The sequence below is a fragment of the Falco biarmicus genome, chromosome 8, assembly GCF_023638135.1.
Source record: "Falco biarmicus isolate bFalBia1 chromosome 8, bFalBia1.pri, whole genome shotgun sequence".
NCBI lineage: Eukaryota > Metazoa > Chordata > Aves > Falconiformes > Falconidae > Falco > Falco biarmicus.
The window spans coordinates 22,111,444-22,134,297 of NC_079295.1; the positions used below are offsets into that span (position 1 = coordinate 22,111,444).

General features: G+C 36.9%; 1 protein-coding gene across 11 annotated transcripts in view; it reads right to left on the minus strand.

Annotated features, from left to right (window-relative positions):
* Positions 1-379: 379 nt before the first annotated feature.
* Positions 380-22,854, minus strand: part of UBR3 (ubiquitin protein ligase E3 component n-recognin 3) — a 117,239-nt gene continuing 94,764 nt past the window's right edge. For all 11 annotated transcript variants that reach the window (XM_056349954.1, XM_056349953.1, XM_056349946.1 and 8 more), the window contains 8 exons: positions 17,073-17,173; positions 12,160-12,284; positions 8,656-8,763; positions 8,051-8,161; positions 7,026-7,202; positions 5,163-5,372; positions 3,427-3,566; positions 380-2,821 (listed from right to left, as the gene is read on the minus strand). In XM_056349954.1, the coding sequence (XP_056205929.1) occupies positions 2,704-2,821; positions 3,427-3,566; positions 5,163-5,372; positions 7,026-7,202; positions 8,051-8,161; positions 8,656-8,763; positions 12,160-12,284; positions 17,073-17,173 (1,090 nt within the window). In that variant the 3' untranslated portion in view covers positions 380-2,703. The remainder of the gene's footprint in view (positions 2,822-3,426; positions 3,567-5,162; positions 5,373-7,025; positions 7,203-8,050; positions 8,162-8,655; positions 8,764-12,159; positions 12,285-17,072; positions 17,174-22,854) is intronic.

A 22,854-nucleotide genomic window follows, 5' to 3' on the forward strand; every position in this document is an offset into this window, starting at 1 on the left:
TCCAGAAACGGATTTGACAGAGAAGATCATCAAGCACGGTTTGCCCAGAAGTACAGTTTCTCAACTCAGCATTTTAATTTTAGCAGTTTGCAGCAGCAATGCTGTTAATAGCTGGCATAAAATGAAGAACAACTTTAAGTGGTATAGTTATGAGTAAAATCAATTAATCCAAATTACTAATACAAAATATATGACACTGTGCAAGTAACAAAAGAAAACAAAAAAACCCCACCATAGCAGATTTACTCTCTATACAAAGTACTTTGCCCACATAAGCTTCTGACGTGTAGACACCTGCCTGGCTATTGGGGGGAATTCAGTATTACTTACATTTTGGATGACCTGGGGTAGACAGAAAAAAATTTCACGAACACACAGATTGACAGTAGACTTTTATTAACATATCTTACAATGTCGATTACTGTATTCCTAGTTTTATACTCTTCTGATGTGTTATAAAGATTGATTTAGATTCTACAGTAATGTACTGTACTTAAATGATCATTCATACAGGATATCACACCAGAATATTTGAGTAATACACGCACACACCACTCTAGTTTGGACCTGTTATTTTTCAAGGTTAGCTTAATAAAGTAGGATTAAAAAAGTTATGGGGGAAATAAAAATTCTCGTTTAGCAGCATGCAAGGATATTCAAGTACAATTTTTCAACCAAGTGATTTTTGTTGTTGTTGTTGTTGTTTTTAAACTGACTGGTGACTAATTCACCAGTACTAAAATAAACACTATGAAATACCCAAATGTTAAAGTTAAGGCTAATAGTTTTACTTCACATCCATATGCACAGCCAGAGAACATTCCATTTTAAATAAAACACAGTAATCAAATTCTGGATACATATCTCTTGTAAATATAGCATTGGAGCTTCAAACTACAGATTACTCAAGTTCATGAGCCCTGTAATAATATTATGCTGGAGATGTAAAGAATCTTTTTGCTCTTTAACCACACTTACAAAATGGCCTGATATTCATAATGAGCAATGCAAAAATATTACAGGCAGAACTTATAATACAGTATCAAAAAAGTAATATTTTGGAAAAGACATTATCATTTAGTTGGTGAAACAGTAATTCTAATCTTACAGGAAGTACTGTAATGCTTTTGAAATATATATATATTTATATGTATAAAAACCAGCATCCTTTATTGTGGGGTTTTTTGAACTGCAGGTATCCAGAAAAAGTCATTGTATTTACTTACTTTTCCTTCTGTCCGTTCTCCTTGACTGCTATACAGTCATTTTATTTCCCCTATACACTTTTCATTAGATAATGACTTCCACAAGGGAACTGTTTTCATTGTATATGTGATTTTATCATAAGATGTTTTTATTTTACACATATAAATTTTATATTACACGCAAGCTATGAAAGTCAAAACTACCAGGAACTGCTTGGTAGTACTGTATGAAATAGCCAACAAATGTCCAACACTTGTGAAAAACATTAGTAGCAATATATTACATACCAGTATTTTAACTATAATCTTTCCTACCTACTTACACTGTGGGGTTTAGCCCAGTCATGTCTGTTCTCATTAATTTTTAGCCCTCTAAACATAAGCTGTTTTGGCATTCATCCAGTGAGGCTGCACATGCATTGGTTGTTCATCTAGGCTATCTTTGTTTTGGTTTTTTTCCTATTTAGAAAACCAGGCAGAAAGAACAGTGATTACTCTAAACAAATACAATATAGAGGAACCTCCTGAAACGACAGGAAAGATACAAAATTATGTTTTATTTGCAGAATAGCCTGCACATTTCCAATCCAATCATTCTGAAACATACATCTGGTTTGAAATGACCGGCAGGCTTATGGTTGTTATGCTTGTAACTGGGATCTGCTATGTTGGGTGCCATACAAATTCTCTATATACAGCAATTTCTGTATGTGTTATCTCTAACATTTTATTCGATTGATATGGAAAAAAAAATCTCCTTTCTGGAAAAGAAAAAAGAAGAAGAATATGTGTTCTGGATTACATTAATAGAAATAAGATACCTAATTTACAGCTATTTCACTTATTTATGGAGAAAAAAAATTAAAATTCCTGAGAATGCGTAAGTTTTCAGTAATGCCTGAAATATTTCAATAGACCTCTCACGATAAGTGAAATACTCTTTAAAATTCAACTTTCAGACCAATTGTTACCATGCAGTCTCACAATTGTTTTACAAATCCTGTCTAATTACAAACGCGTATCAAGCAAAAACCTCAAACCAACACAAAAAAAGGCAGAGAAATTTTATCCAACATATTTAGTAGGTGTAATAGACATATACACTGTTTCAGCAAAAATTGCTAAAAACTCAACTCCATGCAGAGAAAAATAAAAACCTGACAGCTATAACTGGAGCTTCTAAACAACTAAGTAAAATTTGTGCTTCTTAACAACAATGGGCTTTAAAAAACAAAAGAAAAATGGACTACTGAGTGCAATCAGATTGCTCACACCATTTTGAGAATTTAATTTCAAATTATAGTATCATTGTTTAGTAGCAACAGCAGCTAATTTTGCAAAAAATTCACATGTTGACAAAGTTCCATTTCCCTTTTATGCCCATACCCCGCTCCACCCCGAGCCAAAGAACTAAATTCCCATTCAATTAAAGCTATTGTCAGTCAAGATGCATTCATTCGTGGTAACAACGATATGGTGTGTAGATGATGATGACGATTTACAAGCCATTATAATGTGGCCCCCATCTTTTATTGATATGATCAAAGGTATGAGACACCCACTGCTGCTCAAGCACTTTGTATCTTTCCTTGCATATGTAGAGAGGTTTACCACGCCTGTAGGAAAACAAACAAACAAAAAAGAAAAAGAAATGGTTAGCAAGCCAAATAAATAGAAAACTGCTTCCTTGTATAATCATCACACAATGCTCATACATTTCTTTCTTCACAGGGGAAGCATGCATATTTATTTGTATGGGGCTTTTGGGTTTGCTTTTTAATAAGGTAACTGCTGGGACTTTGCTTCCTCACTCTTGGATAGCAGAATCCAGAAAACATCTCCTGTGCTCTCAGGCATGTGTAGCTTGGACGCTACACTCCTTCCCTACGCTGGAATCCAACTGCTTCATTTGATTAAAGGCCAAACAACAACTGTGGGAGAGAAGAGTTTCCCAACGCAACACTCAGAATTGACTGTCATTGGGAATGACAACACAGGAATCTGTCTGTTGGGTGCCTGGTGTGTGTAACTCAATGATCATGATTACACCGCCTCTGAGCCAAGAAAAAAAAAAAAGTCAGTCCAACTTGCAGTAAAAGGGACATTTTCCACTCAAGGAAGGTATACATCTATTATTATCTGTTATTGCATGTATTGCATAACATAAAGTTGATCTACACAGAGAAGCAACAAAGAAACACACCTGTAATGAAAACATTACCTAAGATCTCTGTCTTCTTCACCATGTGCATCTAGATAAACAGAACCCCAAAGGCAGAAACGATGGCCTCGTATGATGATGATTACAGATGCATTAATCAAAAGAAATATTCCTGTCCCAGCTCCACAGTTTTGAGAATGCTGTAGTATTATGGATGTAGAAAGGTAAGAGTGCAAAGATTCTGTTAGTGTCTGTAAACTTTGTAACAAAAAGGATTTACAGATTAGTAATTAGTTTTGCTTGAAATAAACATACAATTATTTCTTAGGAAACAGTTTGACAAAAGATAGCCTGCCTCCAAACTCTCCAAGCAAACTAGAACACCATGTCTTGTGCTGCCATAACAACACCTGCATACAAAACCAGTTCCTGAGTCAATAATGGACAATACTTATTATCATGTAAAAATAGAACTACCTAACAAAAATGAGCAAAAATATTCTCTACAATATTTTGAATTTGTTGCTGTATAGCAAACTGTATAGTGTTACCAAATTATTTTTCACAGGTGGCAGGAATAAGAGAAAGTATTCAGAAAAACTTAGCATTATCTCTTTTAAAATAGTCTGTATGGCTAAACATTTATTTATCTGTGTTCACAGGTCTAGTCTATAGCTCTACAAATCTAGTAAAAAGTATTTTTTTTATAATGCTTGCTTGTTTCATTATGCCATTCATAGAGATGAATGGCATGATGTGTAGTAATTCATTTTAGCAATTAAAAAATGAGCTCTTCCTATATAGTTTTAGTACAATTAGAGGCTATAATCCCATCAACTATAATAAAATGCAATTATATATTTTCTTTTTTTTTTTAATAACTTTCTGTTCTCATGAAGCTTGACATCTTAAATTTAACTGTTAATTCTATCTTAAATTTCAACCAACCCTCCTTCTCCCACCATATTAGCAGTATGAGAGAAAAAGGTGAGTTCAAACAATTTCAGAAAGGTCCAAGACACCTCTGACATTTCTTGGAGTTTGCTTTTATGCCCCATTTATAAGTATCTCCCCAACAAATTCCCCTCATAGTTTTGTAAAGCCTATGTAGTTCCAGCCTTCTGCTAACAGTTCTATGGCACAAAACAGAACAGCTTTCAAAGCAAACCTTTATCATAGACAGGAAAACAACACTAGATGCTGTCTCACTCAGGCTCCTGAAAGAATTTACATATATGATGACTAGAAAACTTTGCTGCTGAATTAAGTCAGAGGCCTTAAAATGATGCTTATCTAGCTATAGTCTGTAGATCACTAGTAGATGGTCAGGTATATCAGAAAGTACTCTAATAAAAGGAAAAAAAAAACCACCATACATTGATATTCTTAGGTATGCAGAAAGCAAGAAACAAACCAGGAGAATTAAAATAATATAAGAACAACCAGAATTTAGACAAATCTCAACTCGTTATCAATCAAAGCAATGTGTCAACATTACACCCAATGGCTTTGTAAGAGTTTTTCAAACAGGTGAAACAGGCTATGGGCTTCAAAAGGTGAGTAAAATTGCTTTCTAGAATCCATCTATCCAGTCTAGGTCCATCTACTGGAAATAAGCACTAAAAATTATTACTGGGAGGTGGACTAGATGACCTTTAAAGGTCTGTTCCAACCCAAACGATATTAGATTCTATAAACACATTTTGGAAAGAAAACCATCAAAACTGAGCAATGGAGTTAAAAACTATCCATGAGTGTGAGACTCAATTACAGAACTTGAATTAACTCTCTCTTACCAGAACACATTCACAGTAACTCTGTTGTTTGCAGCACAGTCCTTTCAAGCATACAAAAGTACCACAAACTAGACAAACAGCAGGATCTTTAGGAACCTTGGTACAAACAGTACAAGTCTTTCTGTGATAATACTGAAAAATGGTATTATAATTCTCAGGCAGCTGAAGGAGGCGTGGCAAGTCCCACTTAGGTTCCTGGATAAGCAAAGCCTACAAATAAGAGCAGAACAATATATCAGTTTTGCACGTTCATTTATGCATTTATGTTTTCTAAGAATAGAGAATACCAACGAAAGCAAGCATGCAGTTTAAAAAATCTCCCACTTCCGCATTTCACAAATGTAGAAGACAAAAAAAAGAAGACAACAGTAGCACTGCAATAGTCACCTGCCTCTGGCTGAACACCCTCCTCAGCTGTGTCGCATTTCAGCTTTTGTAAGGGGTGCAAAACAGGCACTAGCATTCTCACAAGGACCTTGTCTAAATGTGATACTTTTAAAGTGCAAAAATCTTCAAAGCTAAACCAAGAGGATTAGGAGCAACCTACAGGGAAGACTCCCACTTGCTACACTAAGTTGCCTTGGCAATGGTGTTCCAGTGCTTACAAACCCTGGCACTGACTACGAAAGCTATGTCCTAGCTAAAATTTAGACTAAAACTTTCAAAACCAGAACTGAAGTTAGGCTCTGTAAATGGGATTTGAAGACATCTGCCTGATTTTCAAAACTGTGTGGCACCCATAGATTTTGAGGCCATTAAGAAATCAGCAGTACCCACAAATTTAGGCACTACCTAAATACTGGTTTCAAAGCCCAACTCTTCTCTTTTGCTCTTACAAACACTGCCCAACTTTATGGGTATTTTTTGTTTTGTTTTGTTTTAAGACAGTAACGTGTTTTCCTTCAACCTACTCATTTTTACTGGGTTTATAATTGATGGGCACAGGGATCAGATGGGATCTGTCTTGCAAGGTGTAAATCTTTTGAAGAGTGCATGACCTCAAAACCTAATTTTGGGGAAAAAATAAAAAGGAATATTGCATTTGCACCCAGTTCCTTTTCAATCATGGAAAGAACACTATCAGTTTCACTGCAATCTCTCAAAATGCCTATCAGACTGGCAGCAACTGTGTTTTGAGATCAATGTGAATATTTAAATTTTCATTCACAATAGCCTAATTCATGGCAGCAAACATGCAAAGGCAGGTGCAGATCATGTTGCAGAGTGAATAATGCATCTGGCTTGCCTCTTTTACACTACAAACTCAGGAGAGATAGGAACCTGAATTGTTCAGATGCAGTTTCTTCATAAAAACAATGCAGTACTGTTGAAACACTTCAATTTCACAACTGATACTCTAATTGTACTAATTCAAGTCTTGGCATTGTTTCTTCAACCTTCAGACAAGATGTACTATCTTTTATCAGTCAACTAATAAACAACTTTCATGCTTTTGATCTTTTTCGATATTGCTACTTGAAGATGCTCAAAAACATCAATAATATCTAACAGGCAAGAAGAACTTCTGGTAAGTATTTTCTTAAAGGACAAAGTTTCTATTACATGCTCTTAGATAGGTTTCAGGTGCAGAAAATATGGGTATCTTAGTATCATCCAAGGATATCTTTTCCATTTTCTGTCTCCAGCAATCATATAAAAACCAGAGAGGTTTTCTTATTCTTGCTTTTAATCAATCCAACCTACATCCACTAACTAGTAATTCTGATTACAATTTCTCTCTCATTTACAAGTCAGGTTCTCAGATCCTCATGCAAAACAACAGTGTATATGCATAGTGAATCAAGCAATAAATAGCTGCTTTCACATCAGGACTATTTTGGAAGAAGTAATTTTGCTACATACCTTTACTTGATCTGGATGTCTATCTGCAAATGAAGCCAATTCTGAGCACCACTGTGATACCATGTCAAATGCTGGCACAGGCCAGTCAAGACAAGAGGCACTGGTGAACTGATGAGCTGACTGAAAAGATGGCAATAGACCCAGGCAGCTTGCGAGAACTGTGAATTCTTCATCTTCCTTTTAGGGATGAAACCAGAGAGGTTTAGATTAATAGATACACTTCGAATTTTTAAATAGTTTATTAAAAATTTATCTATTTCAATAAAAAAATGTAAAGACACTCTAGTACAACGGTGCTAGTAGTCATGTTCACGTTAAGAGACACAGAAAAGCTTCTGTTTTTTACAGATTACCTCAAACTGGATTATCGAAATACAAAAAACCTGATCAGGACAAAAAAAACCACAAAAAAAACCCCCAAAAGCCAAAACACACACAAACCCACAAATCAAAAAAACACAAACAAAAAAGAAACCCCCAAACTATCCAATAATTTTCTTCCTGTTTAGCACCCCAAACTGCCTTGTAGCTGGTTTAGAGATGAGATGATTCTGAGGCAACAAAACAAGTGAGCTCACCTGCAGCAAACTCTACTTAAATCAGTCATGGAAATGAAACATAATTATCTGCTGTTGCAATGCCTCTGAGAATAAAGTCCAAGTAGTAACAGGCATTAAGCAAAATCAGGATTGAATTCTAGTCTGTGTGGAAATTACGCCATCTCTGCAAATGGTGGACAAGTTTTACAAGTGCATTGGTATTTTATGAGATTGGCATCTACAACCTGACAAAATAAGCATGTATTTGCTGAATTTTAAGAATGCAGTACCATTTTTCAGAGAAAGTGCCTTAAAAGCAAATTTATAGAAGTCAAACAATGCCACAGAGCAATGCTATAAAACATGATTAAAAAAAACCACCTTAGGATATAGAATTCATACCATGAAAAAGACACCTTAAAAGTCTGATTTTTGATCTCTAGCTTTTAAATGGAAACATTTGAGCGTGTCCCTCTCAATCTGTACCTGGCAACTAGGTAAATCCCCTCCAAAAAGATGGTGTTGAAGAAGGCTTGTGATCCTGAGGAATGGCAGGCAGAACTGTTGCAGATAGCACTCTACGGAATCGGGATTTACCTACAGGGGAAGGAAGCAATTACCAAATTCTGCCCCAGTTAAGTTGTCTCCTATGTAAGAAACTCCATATGAACCAAACGTTATTTAAGCATACTATATAAATCACTGCATCAAACGTACATTCCAAAGGCCAGCATTTCACTAATAATCGGAAAGAACTCTGGGTTTTCTTTCTCCCTTAACAAATGTTTTTTCTGCTTAAATATACAATTTTCCAAGTTTCTGAAAGGTCTTTCATACATACGGTTAAAAACCACAATTATAAGAAGTGTTTGTCAGTAACTTTCTCAACACAGCACTGGCCATATATGATATTACTAAAAGAAAGATTTGCACAGGCGAATGGTCCCAAAGGGATGTGCTTTGATCTAGAAAATAAAGAGTTGTAGTGCAGTGTTTAGCAAGATCAGAGAAAAATCATTATAGCAAGGCTAAGAAAAACAAAAGCCAGAAAGAGGACATGCTGGATAAATTCTCAAGAGATTTGCCAATACCACTGTTATTTCTTCAGTCTCTCCTTCTTCGTATATCTTCCCCTTAGACAGCTCACTGATCACATGACCCAGCAATACCTCCCAAGATTTCTCTCCACTGGGCGTATTCTGCAAATAAGAGGGAAAGAAATACAAAATGCACTGATCATGAAAAGGAGAAAAAAAGTTCCTGTAAAAATAACAGTGATGAAGTACATTTCCTTTTGATCAACACATGGATTTTGACCTACGAAGATACACATTGCTTGAAAAAAGAAAATACAGTTCTACAGAAGGGGACTGCATTTAGCTTAGAGAGAAACACAAATTGCTACTTCAATTACGTATGTTCTAAACTGAGCATTATATGAGAAGACTATAATGTTGCATCTTCCATGTTTTTTCTGTGAGTATAAAAAAGCTTACTTGAAAATTAGGAAGAATCAATTTATGGATACACCGTGTCTTGACAGAATTTGAACTCTAATACAACTAACTTAAAAAAAAAAGCTAATTTTCTAAAATGTACCAACCAGAATGAGTTACAAAACTGTATTTTAAGTTGAATGAGTCTATCAGAAAATGGAAAGTTGTGTTTGGAACGAAAAAATATCTACTACAGATGGAAAAAAAATATTTAGTGAAAAGAATAAATAGCAAAAGCCATCAGAAATAGAAAGCAGTATTCCCATAAATACTTTTAAGTCATAATAAATTCCACCCAGGAAAAGCATGACTGGATGTGAATTTTGAGCTCTGTTTGTGTATCACCAGCATAACAAACAACGAGGGAGTGGAATGTAACTGGGATTCTTTAAAAACATTCCAAGGTGAGATTAAATACATAAAGACTTCAGTACATAATGTATATAATTCATCAGTTGATTTCTTTAGTGCATTTTGACATTAATTACAATTGTTGATTTTAGATGTGGTCTTTACCTTTCAGCATCAGGAAAGCAGACATGCTGTTTGTGCGCATAGTCCAAGAACCAGAAGGCAACACATATTTAAATTGGCAGTTGGGACAAACCTTTTATCTACATTATTCCTAGAAATTTACTCCACAGGCATTCACAGTGTGCTTCGTATGACACCGTAAGGCACCTCACAAAGACAATGAGAGTGAAGCTGGGAATCAGAAGCAGAATATTCACCCCTCAGCCTTCCTGAGAAACTAAGCTCAGTGTAGTTTGATCATTTGGCATGACTATAGAGGAAAGACTTCAGCTCCTATTTAGTGTCTGGAACACCAAACTGAAATAGATTCACTTGGCATTACCCACAGACAAAAGTTACACAAGATGTGATCTGTGTAATCATCCTGGGATCAAAATGTCACTATTACCAGCACATAAGAAAAAGCCAGCCAGAACCACACATTTTAAACCATTTGGGCTTCAAGAAACTTGGGATTCCTAGACTAAAAACTAGCTTCCCTCGTGACATGCAAAGAGAAAGAATTCATCTGAGGACTGTGGTTAGGCTCGAGAAGGGCTGCCAAAGTGCTGGGGGAGAGGAACAGGGAGCTGTTCAGTCACCACTGGCCACTCCTCAGTGCTCAGAGGTCTCTTGCACACACATAGGGTCCAGTCAGCAACATTATGCAGGAGGAGGGGCAGGAAACTGGAAAAACATCTGGAGAAGGGCAAACCTGCACATTTGACTTCTGCAAAGCCTCCACACTTGGGGTGGATTATCACTGGAGTGGGGTGGAAGCCAAGAAAGAAGTAAATGTAGGAGTCCCTGAATGCCTGAGGATCATGCAGAGATCACCCCACGCACATACTGCCAAGCTGCTGTCAGAACTTGGACCTTTGTACAAAGATGATCCACACAAGACAGACAAGAGGAAGGAAGAGAATGCTCTCAAGGGAAAGAGAGATGCTATCAGTACAGCTCACATGCAGCAGGTAGCAGTGATCCTATCTACCTCTTGTGCTCTCCTCCCACTTTGAAAACGGTCAGTCTTCAACTGGCTTCTCACAGAAGAGAAGTAAAAATTCTCAAATTGACAGAAGTTACTCCATTGTGTTACTTGAATTACACTAAATCACAACATCCACTCACAGTAACACACTGTTTAATGTGCTACTATTTTCCACTTGGCTTTATAATCTGTAAGAAAATTCCACTAAAATGGACTGTCTTTAATATCAAGCTACTTCATAAATCCATTTTCTGAGCCATCACCATAATTTGCAAGCCTCAAGAACAAAGTCCTTTATGCGAAGCAAATGCTTTCACATGCTTCTATAAGAAAACAACTTAGTATTAATAGGTAGCAAGCCCACCTACCACATGCCCCAAGTCTATTTTCATACAATATAATCTCTCACTGTACATGTTCAGATAAACGCCAACCTCTGCTACTAAGAAAAAGGCAATCCATGTTTATCATAAGGACTATAAACAATATAAACTGGTAACAATTCATTTATATGCTTTCTACCACAAACTTTCAACTGCAAAATCATCTATGACTTGGGAACCAATTAAGTAAACAGAAAAACTGAAAAAACCCTCACCAGCAACAACAGCAAGCAAATGTTCTTGAAATCCTAAGAAAATGACAATATATTGAAAAATGGAAGTCCAGAAAAAAAAAGATCCTGCATAGTAGTGGTTTGGCCAGCAGATAATTTGTCCTTAATACCTTGGAATTGTGACCGACCAGTATGACAAATCTTAACTTGTATGTGAAGAGCAGGTCATGCTTCTCAGCGCGCATTTCATTTTACAGCCAGCCTGGCTGCTGTACAGAGGGGTACCCCTCCACCTGCTTCCTCTCCTGGCGCCAACACTTCCATCCTTTCCCTTGGTCTGGCATTGGCACTCTTCTGACCTTCTGGGCAATCAATCCATGCAGCAGAAAGCTCACTGAGGGATTAAACGAATGCCAGTGCAGGGAACTCTGTTTTGTAGTGGGAACTAGCATTCAATCGGCTGAACTGAAATAGCAAAACGCACCTTCACTTTACTTGTAAATACTATCAAAAGGCAAGGAAAAGATAGTGAAATATCTACCTGCCTAGTCTGCAGATTTCCTTCTCTGCCTCTTCATCACATGAGCACTCTAGACCACATATTGAGAGAAATTTAAATGGCTAGCCACAAATAGTATGAAAGAATAAGAAAAAGACAGGAGTTTTTTCCCCCACCACCAAGCTTGCCTGCTTTTCCTGTAAAGGAGTGCAGCAAATCAACCCACAGTTTATCTAGGAAGGCTTCAATCTCACAGGAAGAAAAGCTACACTTATTTGATACCATTGCAACACACTCAAGAATGAAACTACAGAGATACAACCCCAAATCTGAAACTCAGTTCTGGAACTAGATAATTAATTGTGAAGCTTTTAAGTCTCATCACATACAAAAACCTGCAAAAACTGCACACGCAAGAACAAAATACTGGATTTTTGTGAAGCAGATGCGAATTATGACATGCAAAGCAGAAGTATCTGTTAGACTCCTACCAGAAATTCATAAGCAAAATTTCATAAATGTTTTAATAAATCAACCAACCTTTTTGAGAGCTCCTGACTCTTTCCATGCCATTCTATCCTCATGACTGCATTTAACGGAAAGTGCTGCCAAAGCTTGAGTATACAGTAAAGTGAACAGCACTTTTATAATGCAGGTGAAGTGTTCTGTAAAACAAAAAAAGTATTTTTTAAACATTTGATTTTTTTAGCAAATATACTGATTACAGAGTCTGTAGTTATGGAGCTGATGCTTCTCAAATGAAAAGCAAGCACTACATAAAAAGTACAAACCTCCAAAAAATACCAAACAATGTAAATATATTTACTGGCTTTCAGAAATGACTTGGCAGCTATAGTGAACAGAACAAGTACAGGGCTGTAATTTTCCACTGCTCTGTATGTTCATCACAATCCTGATCAGCAGTGACTTCCTCCTAGGAACCTGGTTGTATTACAAAATTATATTTTGTCCAAAAGTTACATCAAGTTCAACTACTGATTGCTGATAGTAAACACTAATTGGGTGCTGTAGATGTAAGCAAATGCATATCCTACCATCTCTTCTGGCAATGATTAGATCATCTGGAGCAAGGTACATTCATACAAATAGTGGAAAAGTTAAGCTCCCAAAGAAATCACTGCAAGAAGGACATTTAGCATACTTCAGTTTCTGTCCCTTCACTTCCAGGTGTGTGGATGCAGCCATTCAAGACTTCAAGACTTGCTACAAATGAATCTTTAGTGAGTACCTATTTTTACTGGACCTCACATGAATACATAAGAAGGACAAAAGACAGACCACCATTTTAGAACTTACCTTCTTTTGAAATATCTTTATTGTTTAAAATTTTTCATAATATCTAAAATATAATTATCTCCTACATATAGGCTGCAGGAGAAAAGCTTTGAAATCCTTTTGGGGAAGCTAGCAACAGAGGCAAAATAAGACTTCCTAAAATTGGAACAAGAAAAAAGTTGGGTTTTTTTTTTTTTTTACTTTAGGTTGTACTTCCCATCCTAAATAATGTGATTTTTTTAAAATCTAGGCAGAACAAAGAAGTTTCTATCATCACTTATACCATTCCTTAAGCAGAAACAACTATAATACATACCTAAAACAACGTACACAAAAATGAGGGGTTTAGAAAGTTCTCTCAGGCTTTGAAGTAAAACAAAACAATTTTATTTACGTAAGAACCTCACAAAAATTAGGTTAAACTCATTCTCTCTTCCCAAAGGATTTAAACAAGCTTTGTATGTGAAAGTGAAAAGGAGGTGAGGGAGATGAAACTCCTTGCTTCTCCTTTCCTGCATCTAATACCAAAACCCACCACTGGGTTCTACAGCACACACAGCCAGGACTTCAGTACATAATAAAATTTGTGAAATAACAATTGCTTTTTTATGTAACAAATGTTTACAAATCAGGGCAGACATGGATTTTGAAACTTTTTAATGTCACTGAGTATATACAATAAGCACAATTTAACCACCTAAATGATTATTTGTAACTATGTAACTAAAAGTGTAACTTTTTTCTGTATTACCTTATGGACCTTACACGAAACATGACAACAAATGCTGCTATATTTCATCTGCCCCATTCTAGAGCACACAGCATTATAATAATTTTTCCTCTCTGCATTTCCCCAGGAGAATTCACCAGATCCCATGAGATTTTAGGCCCTACTTTTTTCCTCTGCTGAAACCTCCGTTTTGTTAGCAATCCTCCTCCTGAGAAGTAACAGTAAGCAAGCTTTCAGTAAATTTTCTGGGACTGAGATCTACAAGATTAAACCACATGCACTCACAGAACTGTAGAAACTGCCTCTCGGGCCTGAGCTAGAGTCTACAACCGTAGCTAGAACTGAACCCAAGTGCTGAGCTCTGTCTCAATAGCAGGTACAAGCAGTAGAGATCAATTTTACACTGTGGAAGCATGTATCTAAGTGACTGCACATACACCAGCAAAACTAGACTGCTGGTCAGCGTGCACCCATCTGCCACAGCCCACTTCATCTGCCAGTTCTCCTTCTGGTCTGCTGACAGGGTGACATCGTGCTCAACACTGGGTGTCCCAGCACCCTCTAGAACTATTCTATTTTTAAAAATCTGTTTTCTATTAAACATGATTACTCCTTGACCCTATCCTCACCTCAATAATAAGTGTTCAATTCCCCAGAAATATTATATCTGACATATATTATGCTTTCAGAAGTATTCACGTTCTTGTGTTTACTTACATGTATGTGACTCATAAATGACCATGAATTATGTTATTTGAGAATCCAGAGCTGGACAAAACCCACATGCTCCCACATCTGGGTCACTCTTAAGAAGTCCTGACTTCTGCACAAACTTCATCTTGGTGGTTGATTTTTGCCTTTTTTGTTGTTGTTGTTTGTTTGGGTTGGGTTTTTTTGTTTTTTGTTTTTGTTTGTACAACTGCCACAGAATTAAACCAGAAACTCCTATGTGGATTATTACATATTTAGTCTTGTACAATTTCAAAATGCTGAGCATAGGAAGCCTAGTTCTAGTGTCAAACTCAATTTTCACAGATGGTTTTAGTATCTTGAACACAGTATTTATTTTGCTGGTTAAACTACACAGGAGGTACACACTATCTTTCTCATTCCCTTCTTTATAAATTAGTAAATGCTTGCAAATGGTCTGACCTCCACTACAAAGTTGTCCCACAATAAATAACACCCCCCCGAAGATTTAATTTGTAATGTCTTTCTTTGTGATGGGTTCAGATCAATTTTCCTGTCTGAATGAAGAGGCTGAGCAGTAATGACATTTTTATTGCTCTAATCGATGTTGGATTGAAAAAGAGAGCAACACCCATCCAACACTTAATAGGGTAGTTAATGCAATTCCTAGTGCTGTATCTGATGGGCAAGCGATGAAGTTTGAGTCCCCCTTACAGAGCACTCAGTATTTTTTTAAAAAACCCACTGTGTGAACAAAAAGGATTTTGAGTACAAACATGAAGAAGATTTAATACTTGATGAATTGTTTTAGTTTCCTGTAAGGATAAAAATGTGGTTTCTCTGAATGCATCAACATACCTAATAAACGGTACTGCAAAACCAGCACCATTACAGCAGTGTCCATGCTAAAAGAGGAATAAAATATTTCATGGATTCTAAAGCCTGCAGATTCTTCCTTCATTGTTAGTGTTCTGACACCGTTACCACAGCATTCTGCACCAGACTGCAGCAGCACAGAAAGTTCAGGAAGCAGTATGGTCAAATGTAGATTTTGTCACCCCCACCATTGACCTGCCACGTGACCCTGCACAAGCCATTTCACCTCTGTCATGCCTCACCTCTCTACCAAGAATTAACGATATCAAATTCAACTCTTGTGACCTACACACCCATTACAGAAGTTCTAAACAAATTTGTTATCACCTGTTTTTCCTGGACTCCATTCTATACCTCAGGAAAAGAATCATGAAAGACTTTCTTTTTATTCTGCCTAACCATTTTGATGAAAAAAAATTAGAAAGATAAATGGCAATTTATTTCCAATTTAATGCTTCAAAGATTTGAAGTAGTTGTATCTTCTTCCTGCCACTTACCATTTCCCTTTCAACTGCAACATACGCTAAACCTAAGAGCAAAGGCAAAACATGCTGCTGATACATGGTATTTTACAGAATTCTCCACAGGATGCATTACAATTAATTGAATATAATCTTTCCTAGGATAAGGTATACTTTCATAAATGGTGTTTTTCAGCGCTTGAATATAAACTACAAAAAGACCACTGTTTGTACTTTGGCTTTACCACTCCTTTCCCTGTATTTTGGAAGATGTTAGTCTTATTAAAGTTTTGTTTTCTGCTTTTATTAAGTCTTTCCAATAAAAGTTAATCTAAGTTAAAACTGTAGTTAAAAAAAAAAGGTATATTTTTGACAATAGGCTTCGCTACTAAAAATATTATACTATCCTAGTGTTCTCATATTTTAGTAATTTATTGGACATACTTAATCCACAAACATACACACTGATTCAAAAAAACACAACCCACATGTTAGCAGATACAGAGTCACTTGAGCTGAATTTGAACATTTCGTAGTGAGGACTGAACACCTCTTCAGGGGAAAGAGTTTCTACTATACTTTATAAGTTAGGTGTATACATCAAGAGCAAACCATTCCTGTATTTACCTATTCAAAAACTACCAAAACTCAGTAGATATCAACATTGCCACACAGACCCCAAAGCAGATGCTCTGTTCTTTGTCAGTGAAGTAGTAAAAAGATATTTGTTTGTTTGTCCTCATTTTAAAATAGAGGTATAGCTATAAATAATAAAGCCAGAGACCATAGGGTGTGAAATACCCCATCTTCTGGAGCATATACTGTCTTTTAGCAAGATGGACCAGGTTCAGCTGTTCCTTTCAAACAGAAATAAATTTTGGTTTTAAAACAGTTTTGGTGTTAGCCATGAAAAAAATGTTCTTAAATATGTATTTAATATTTATTCCAAATTATACTATAAGCTGTCTCCATTGAAGTTGCTGCATTACAGCAACTATCATCTTATGTAAGACTGCTGCAATTTAAAGTCTGAAATTCAGACTAAATTAGTGTCTTTCACCCTTAGGCACTGAGTTCAACTTGGAAGTATTGAGCTGCCCCTCTAAGCAAAGAGATGAAGGTCAAACAAAGGACACTTCCTTCAGTAAAGGTACATAACAGTTTTTGGTCAGCTCTTATATCTTTACTGAATAGGCTGACTGATAAGGTGAGAAGACAGGACACAGATAAACCTGTCAACCCACAACAAAAATTTCTGTCCAATGCCACCTTCTATAGATAAGGCAGAAGCATTAGTTTAGGACACACAGTAGACCAGCTACGATTTACTATCCTGGAAGTCACCATAAATACAGCCTCATATACATACTCATCTAAATATACATACTTTTGTAACTTACCTTTGTGCAATGGTTGAGGCATTGTTAAAATCTGGATAAGCAAAAGGGATGAGACATCTCTGTAAAGCACAGGAACTTCTGGCAGCTCTTCACTTATCAGCCTACAAAGAAAACCCAAAGAAAATCACTTCTGATACTATAAACCCATTTTTCTTTTTCATATTTTATTTTGCATTTTATTTTAAATAGTATTACATTTGATATCAAGCTTACGGAAACCAAATACCTAACAATTCACTAACTGATCTTGATTTTAAAACCATTTAATGTTACTAATAGATTGTAATAACTCATGAGGAATTTACCACTTGGGTATCTCATTCTTGTTAATTTTAAAACTTTCCAAAACTGCCTGAACAAGTTAATTTCTATGTACAGACTCAAGGAACATTCAGCATTTCACTTTCAGAACTTATGTTCTAAAGTAATAAAATATACTGCATAGTAAGTAACATAATAATTTAATTGGTTTTCAAAGCACGGCATTTCACAATTATCCATATATCCACGCTGTAACAACGGATCCTCAAATTACATTGATGTTACAAGGATTGCTCCTGTTGGAAAACACTGAGACTTTAGAAAAGGTATTGCTTTCTTTTACGTAAGGAAATGCTGACTGAAGCAGCCATCACAGGTGGGATTATGCAATTTTATACAGTCTTTATTAAAACCCCCTTATAGCTAGAGGGACAGCAAATAAGTACATCAAGATACTGCAAGCTTTTGAACCACTCAGATTCACTGAATGACATAACAGCATCTTGTAGTCTTAAAAGCATAAAATGTTTGCAGATAGGAGGTAGTATTTTTCTAGCTTTGTACAGCAGTATCCAACAATACTCCAACCAACAGTATTATGTAGGTTCAACAGCAGAGTCCAAATGGTGGGAAAAAAAAATAATAATTCCCCTCTTTAATTGATTGGGAGCCTGAAGGAGATCTCAAGCAGGAGCAGGCCGGTACAATGCAATATGCATCATCCATTGTCACCTTTCCCCTTCTGCAACACACACAAAAGAAAGTGCTGTTTGGGTTCTTATTCCCATTCGCAAACAGCGGTGGCACTAGCTGGCTGAATGCCAACGGAGTAACCAAGGCAGAGCTGTAGGTTTGCAATACTTATCTGCACTACAGGAGCGTATTGTGAAGTCTACTCTAATGACCCTGGATCTCCCACGGAAAACAGAGTCCTCAACAGATGTGAATCTTGCAAAGGAAAGCATCGCACATTACCGACCTCCCTTCAATTGCCGTGTGATTGAAATGCTGTCCTTCGGGAAGGGCATTTTCTTTCTATCGCTCCTTAGGCTTTTTAATCCTTTTATCTTCCTCTTCTGTCATTCTTATCACTGGTCAGAAACCACAGGAAAACCAGTTTTCCCTCCCCTGGTAGGAGCTTCCCTTACTTAGGGCAGCTATAGGCCTCTATGCCATGTGGCACGTCACTGGGCCCTCCAAAAAAAACCTATCTGAGAATGTCAGAAATCAAAATACATCCACCTGCTACAGTTTCACAGATAGCTTCGTGTTTTATTCCAGCAACCTTAACTGTCCTGCAGGCAAACCACAACCGATGAAGTGTACTGAAGATAGCTGTACTGAAAACATACATATACCCATATTAAGATCTACCCCCAAAAGCAGAGCCTCGCTCTCCTCCTTTCGGTCGTTCTGCAAGATACTGTAGACCGTAGAGTTTCCCAGTGAGGCTTAAGCCCTGCAGCAGTGCCCAAGTTTCTGTATGGACAGAATCAGATTGAGGAAAGAAACATACAAACAAGACATTTAAACCTTCTGTCTCAGCTCTGCCCTCTCAGAGCACAGCTGGTAAACTGTTGTTGGATCCAAAAAAGCACCAAACTCTGATCCAACTCAGCTGGCACTGGCTACTCCATGTGCTTAGCTGACACCTCTGTGAGGGCACCAGCTCCCCTTGGTGCCATCTATCACATGCACAACAGACAAACCGAGCTCCTGCTGACCACATACTGGAAAAGGCTGTCCACATGTGGTGGGATGTGGACGCATGCAAAAGATCCTACAGTACCTTTTAATAAATTTGGGGATACGACCAATTTGTCACTTCTGAGGCATGTAAACAGGATGCTCCTGTTGGAAGGAGACCTCTACATAGTTACTGACCTAATGAATTAACTCAAGACTTCTTTCTACAAAAGGAGGAGTCATCTGTGATAGGAATTTTAACAGGCAGAAGAGTCACATAAAAGGAGGATTAAAAACACTTTTGGTCATACAGTTGACTGGTCTTACAAAATGAAGTCACAGAAAACATGGTCTAACTGGTCCTTTTGAATTTAATGAACCCTGTCAGCTAAAGAATAAACATTATCCATAACACCTTTTGCTATCATCAATCATTTAATAAAATGATTGTTTTTAAACACTGTAACATACATAAATATACATATTTATATATGGGAGTCTCCTACAAATATACTAGAAATCAGTGTATTTAATTCTAAAGATGACAATGAGGGCAAAAATTTGTATTACACTACCAAGTCTCATTTTCAAAATTATACAGGCAATGAAGACGCAAATCACACTAAGTCTCTAATTCTACTCTTATCTACTGCTAGTTCTATTTTATGATCCATGACAGTGAGTTTTAAAATAACCCTCATTATGTAATGACTTTAAACCCATGGACATCTCTTAAATTACTTCTCACCTTGCATTTTTAATTTCTATATAAATTTTGGGGAAAAAATAATGTAGAATACCATTAAGACAGAAAAAAACCCCAACAAACTCCCTCTGGTCACATTTAGTTGAACACCTCTTTCTGACAGGGGTATCGACATCAATATTATTTAACAGTCATGTAACAATTAGGTCAAATACCAGTTCTGACAAAATTAGGAAATAGTCTTATATATACAGAATACCGCGATTGACTGGCAACATCACAAACAAATTAACTCCTTTTCACATGCAGGACCAACTGAATTATTCATCTAAGTTACTCATTTCATATGAACTGGAGAAGTAAAGCCATATTAAATGTCAGGGTTTTAGATAAGCTGCACCCGTTTATGTCAAGTGCTGCAGCGTATGAAACACTTCAAAACTGCTCTGTCATTTGTTAAGAGCCTGAGCAACTTCTTCATTATGACACTGAAACTGGATTTATAAAATGTGTTCAGAAATGTGTTTTATGGAAATTGTGCATCCTGTTAATCCCTGATGTGTATGTGAAAATTTGAAAAGACCGACTTTACAAAAAATTGTGCCACAGAAGCACTGAATAAAAGGAAAGCAAGTATAATTGCAGATGGGACCAAAGTAATATAAAATAATCCAATTGCATTATAGTTGTATTCTGTATCCATTAAAAAAATGGGAGGGAGAGGGGGAAATAAACTCCACAGTGCAATACAAACACGTACAAAAATGAAAAATGCATTGCTTGACTTTCTCTACAGAACTGACCTCTCCTCCAGTCCAAGGTAATCGGGCTGCACCTCTCTCTGTGCCAATACCAGAGCTGTCCGTCAGCTGACAGCTGAGCAGCTCTGCCTCTGTATTCTGCATCCTCCTCCTAATAGAGGTTACACAGGAATCACCTCTTTAGGAATGGATACAGAGGAACAGAAAATTCTGTTCTACTCTTAAACAAGCAGCACTTGTTTATGGCCTTTCCTTATATATATGCTCCCCTTTCCCTCTCGTCTCAGCTACGGACACTTAAAATTTTTGTTTGATGCTAACTCCAACTGATTAATAAAGTTAGAAATTCAATAAATAAATTGGAAATTTTGAGCCTCACACCTCTTCGAACTGTCAGATACAGAAAACCTGAGACAACAAGGATATGGATACAGCTAAACAAAGGCTTAATCAGCTAGGGCAAATTTATACTCTCTTCAGAATTTGCAGGATAAGAAATACAGCCCACAAATCCCAGCCTGCAGAAAGGTCAGGGTAATACACAGCTTCTGACGTTCATGACAAGAAAGCAGAATTCTATTTATTCTGGCTACACTCTAGAATGTAATCACAATTTCGTATTTTCTCTTCATTGTGTCACAGCAGATTTTACAGCAGGCCAGTTTTTCTTGTTATAGAACACAGGATTTCACTGACAGTACTGACATTAGGCATCTCCCATTCTCCCTTTCTCCGCGGTGCCCCCAGCGCTCCCCTTGTCACCCGTTCCTACACTTATTCAAATTATCCATATTTTTAGAAAGGTTTAGTTGCTTGACTTTGTTAATGATGCAGGCTGCCCAAGTGACACCAGCACAGCTGAAGAAGATGGTGAGCTACAGTAAAGGGGAGGGAAGAAACAGCCAAGAGCAAGTATTCCTGAAGCTGGCATTACTGTCAAAACCCCTGTATAGTAACATATGTCCTGAGACACTGGGCTTTCTGGCAGAATTTGTGTGTTTATTGAATAGATCACGTAAGTTCTGTTGCGGCATGTGAATGTATATACCACCTCTTGCACAAACCTTAACTAAGTCCCATTGTCCCACCATCCTACTTTCTGTCTGCCTTGGAGTATCTTCATAAGAACTGTTTTATTTTTCCTATTTCACAACAGGTTCTGTAATGGAGATGGGACTTAAGAGGTTCCCACATACAGTTGCTCATTCCCACCCCTGCATTGCAATTTGCTGCCCCAGTATGACACTACAAACAATCACCAAAGTGATCTAACTTAGAACAAAATATCAGCAAAACACTGTACTAAAAATAACCCAGTATATTTCAGCATTTCAGTTTATCATGCAGCTCCCCTCTGAACAAATGCTTCTACTGCAAAGATCCTTAATGCTTTGCCAAATCGCTCTTTGCTGACACTTTCTGTCTGTCAAAACCGACACAAATATTTCAGCCTTCGTAGAGATGTAAATTCACAAAAATGTATACCCTTTTATTTCAGGTTTACTGTTCCTGAAACTCTGGCTACTTGGGCTAGTCCATTAAATTCACATCTGGGTTTAGTAATTATTGTCTCCAGCTGCTCCTTCTCTGCCCCCTGCCAGAAGCTATTATTCCCCACTTACATCACAATAATTGTTTATTTGATCACCATTGAAACCAGATCTGTCCCTAGTAGAACAATTTGCTTAAGCACAGCCTGTGGGACCAAGAGTATATTAAATGTGACAATATGAACTGGATAGGAGAAAGAACCCACTACACCATTCACAGTTCATCAGACTTAGCTTTACCTCCCCATCCCCGTCCCCCCCGTCCCCCCCCACTTTCAAACAGTTCACATTATTTAGGTCCTTTCTGATAAGGTATCTTCTTGCTCAGAATCTCTCTATTTCTATTTTACCTTGGTGTGACTGCATGAGCTCCTTCATACCTTTCCTCTCAGCTGCTGTTTTCAACTACGGAGCAATCTAGGTACTGTTGTAGAAGATGACACCGAGCAAAAGCAAGGGCTTTGGAAGCATAGTAGAGCAATTCTGTGAGAGTTTTTACAAATTACTTTGATCAGTCCTCCCAGACACATGAAATCTAAGGCATGATTTATAAATAATGATAGCTGGGTTGTGGAAAACCAAGTTAAATATTGTGAGCTCTGTATCTGGCTATTTAAATATACATAAATATTTACAATTAAAACTAAAGTAACTACAATTAAATAAGGGAGAAAAGATAATGCAATGGCACTTCCATTCCACAGGCTTTTTTTGTTTGTTTGTGGGGTTTTTTTTAGATTTGGAAATTATCTTTTTAAATAAATAAGAGATGCACTAACTTCTCTGCAAAATTGCTTTCAACTGAAAGAAAAATTTTA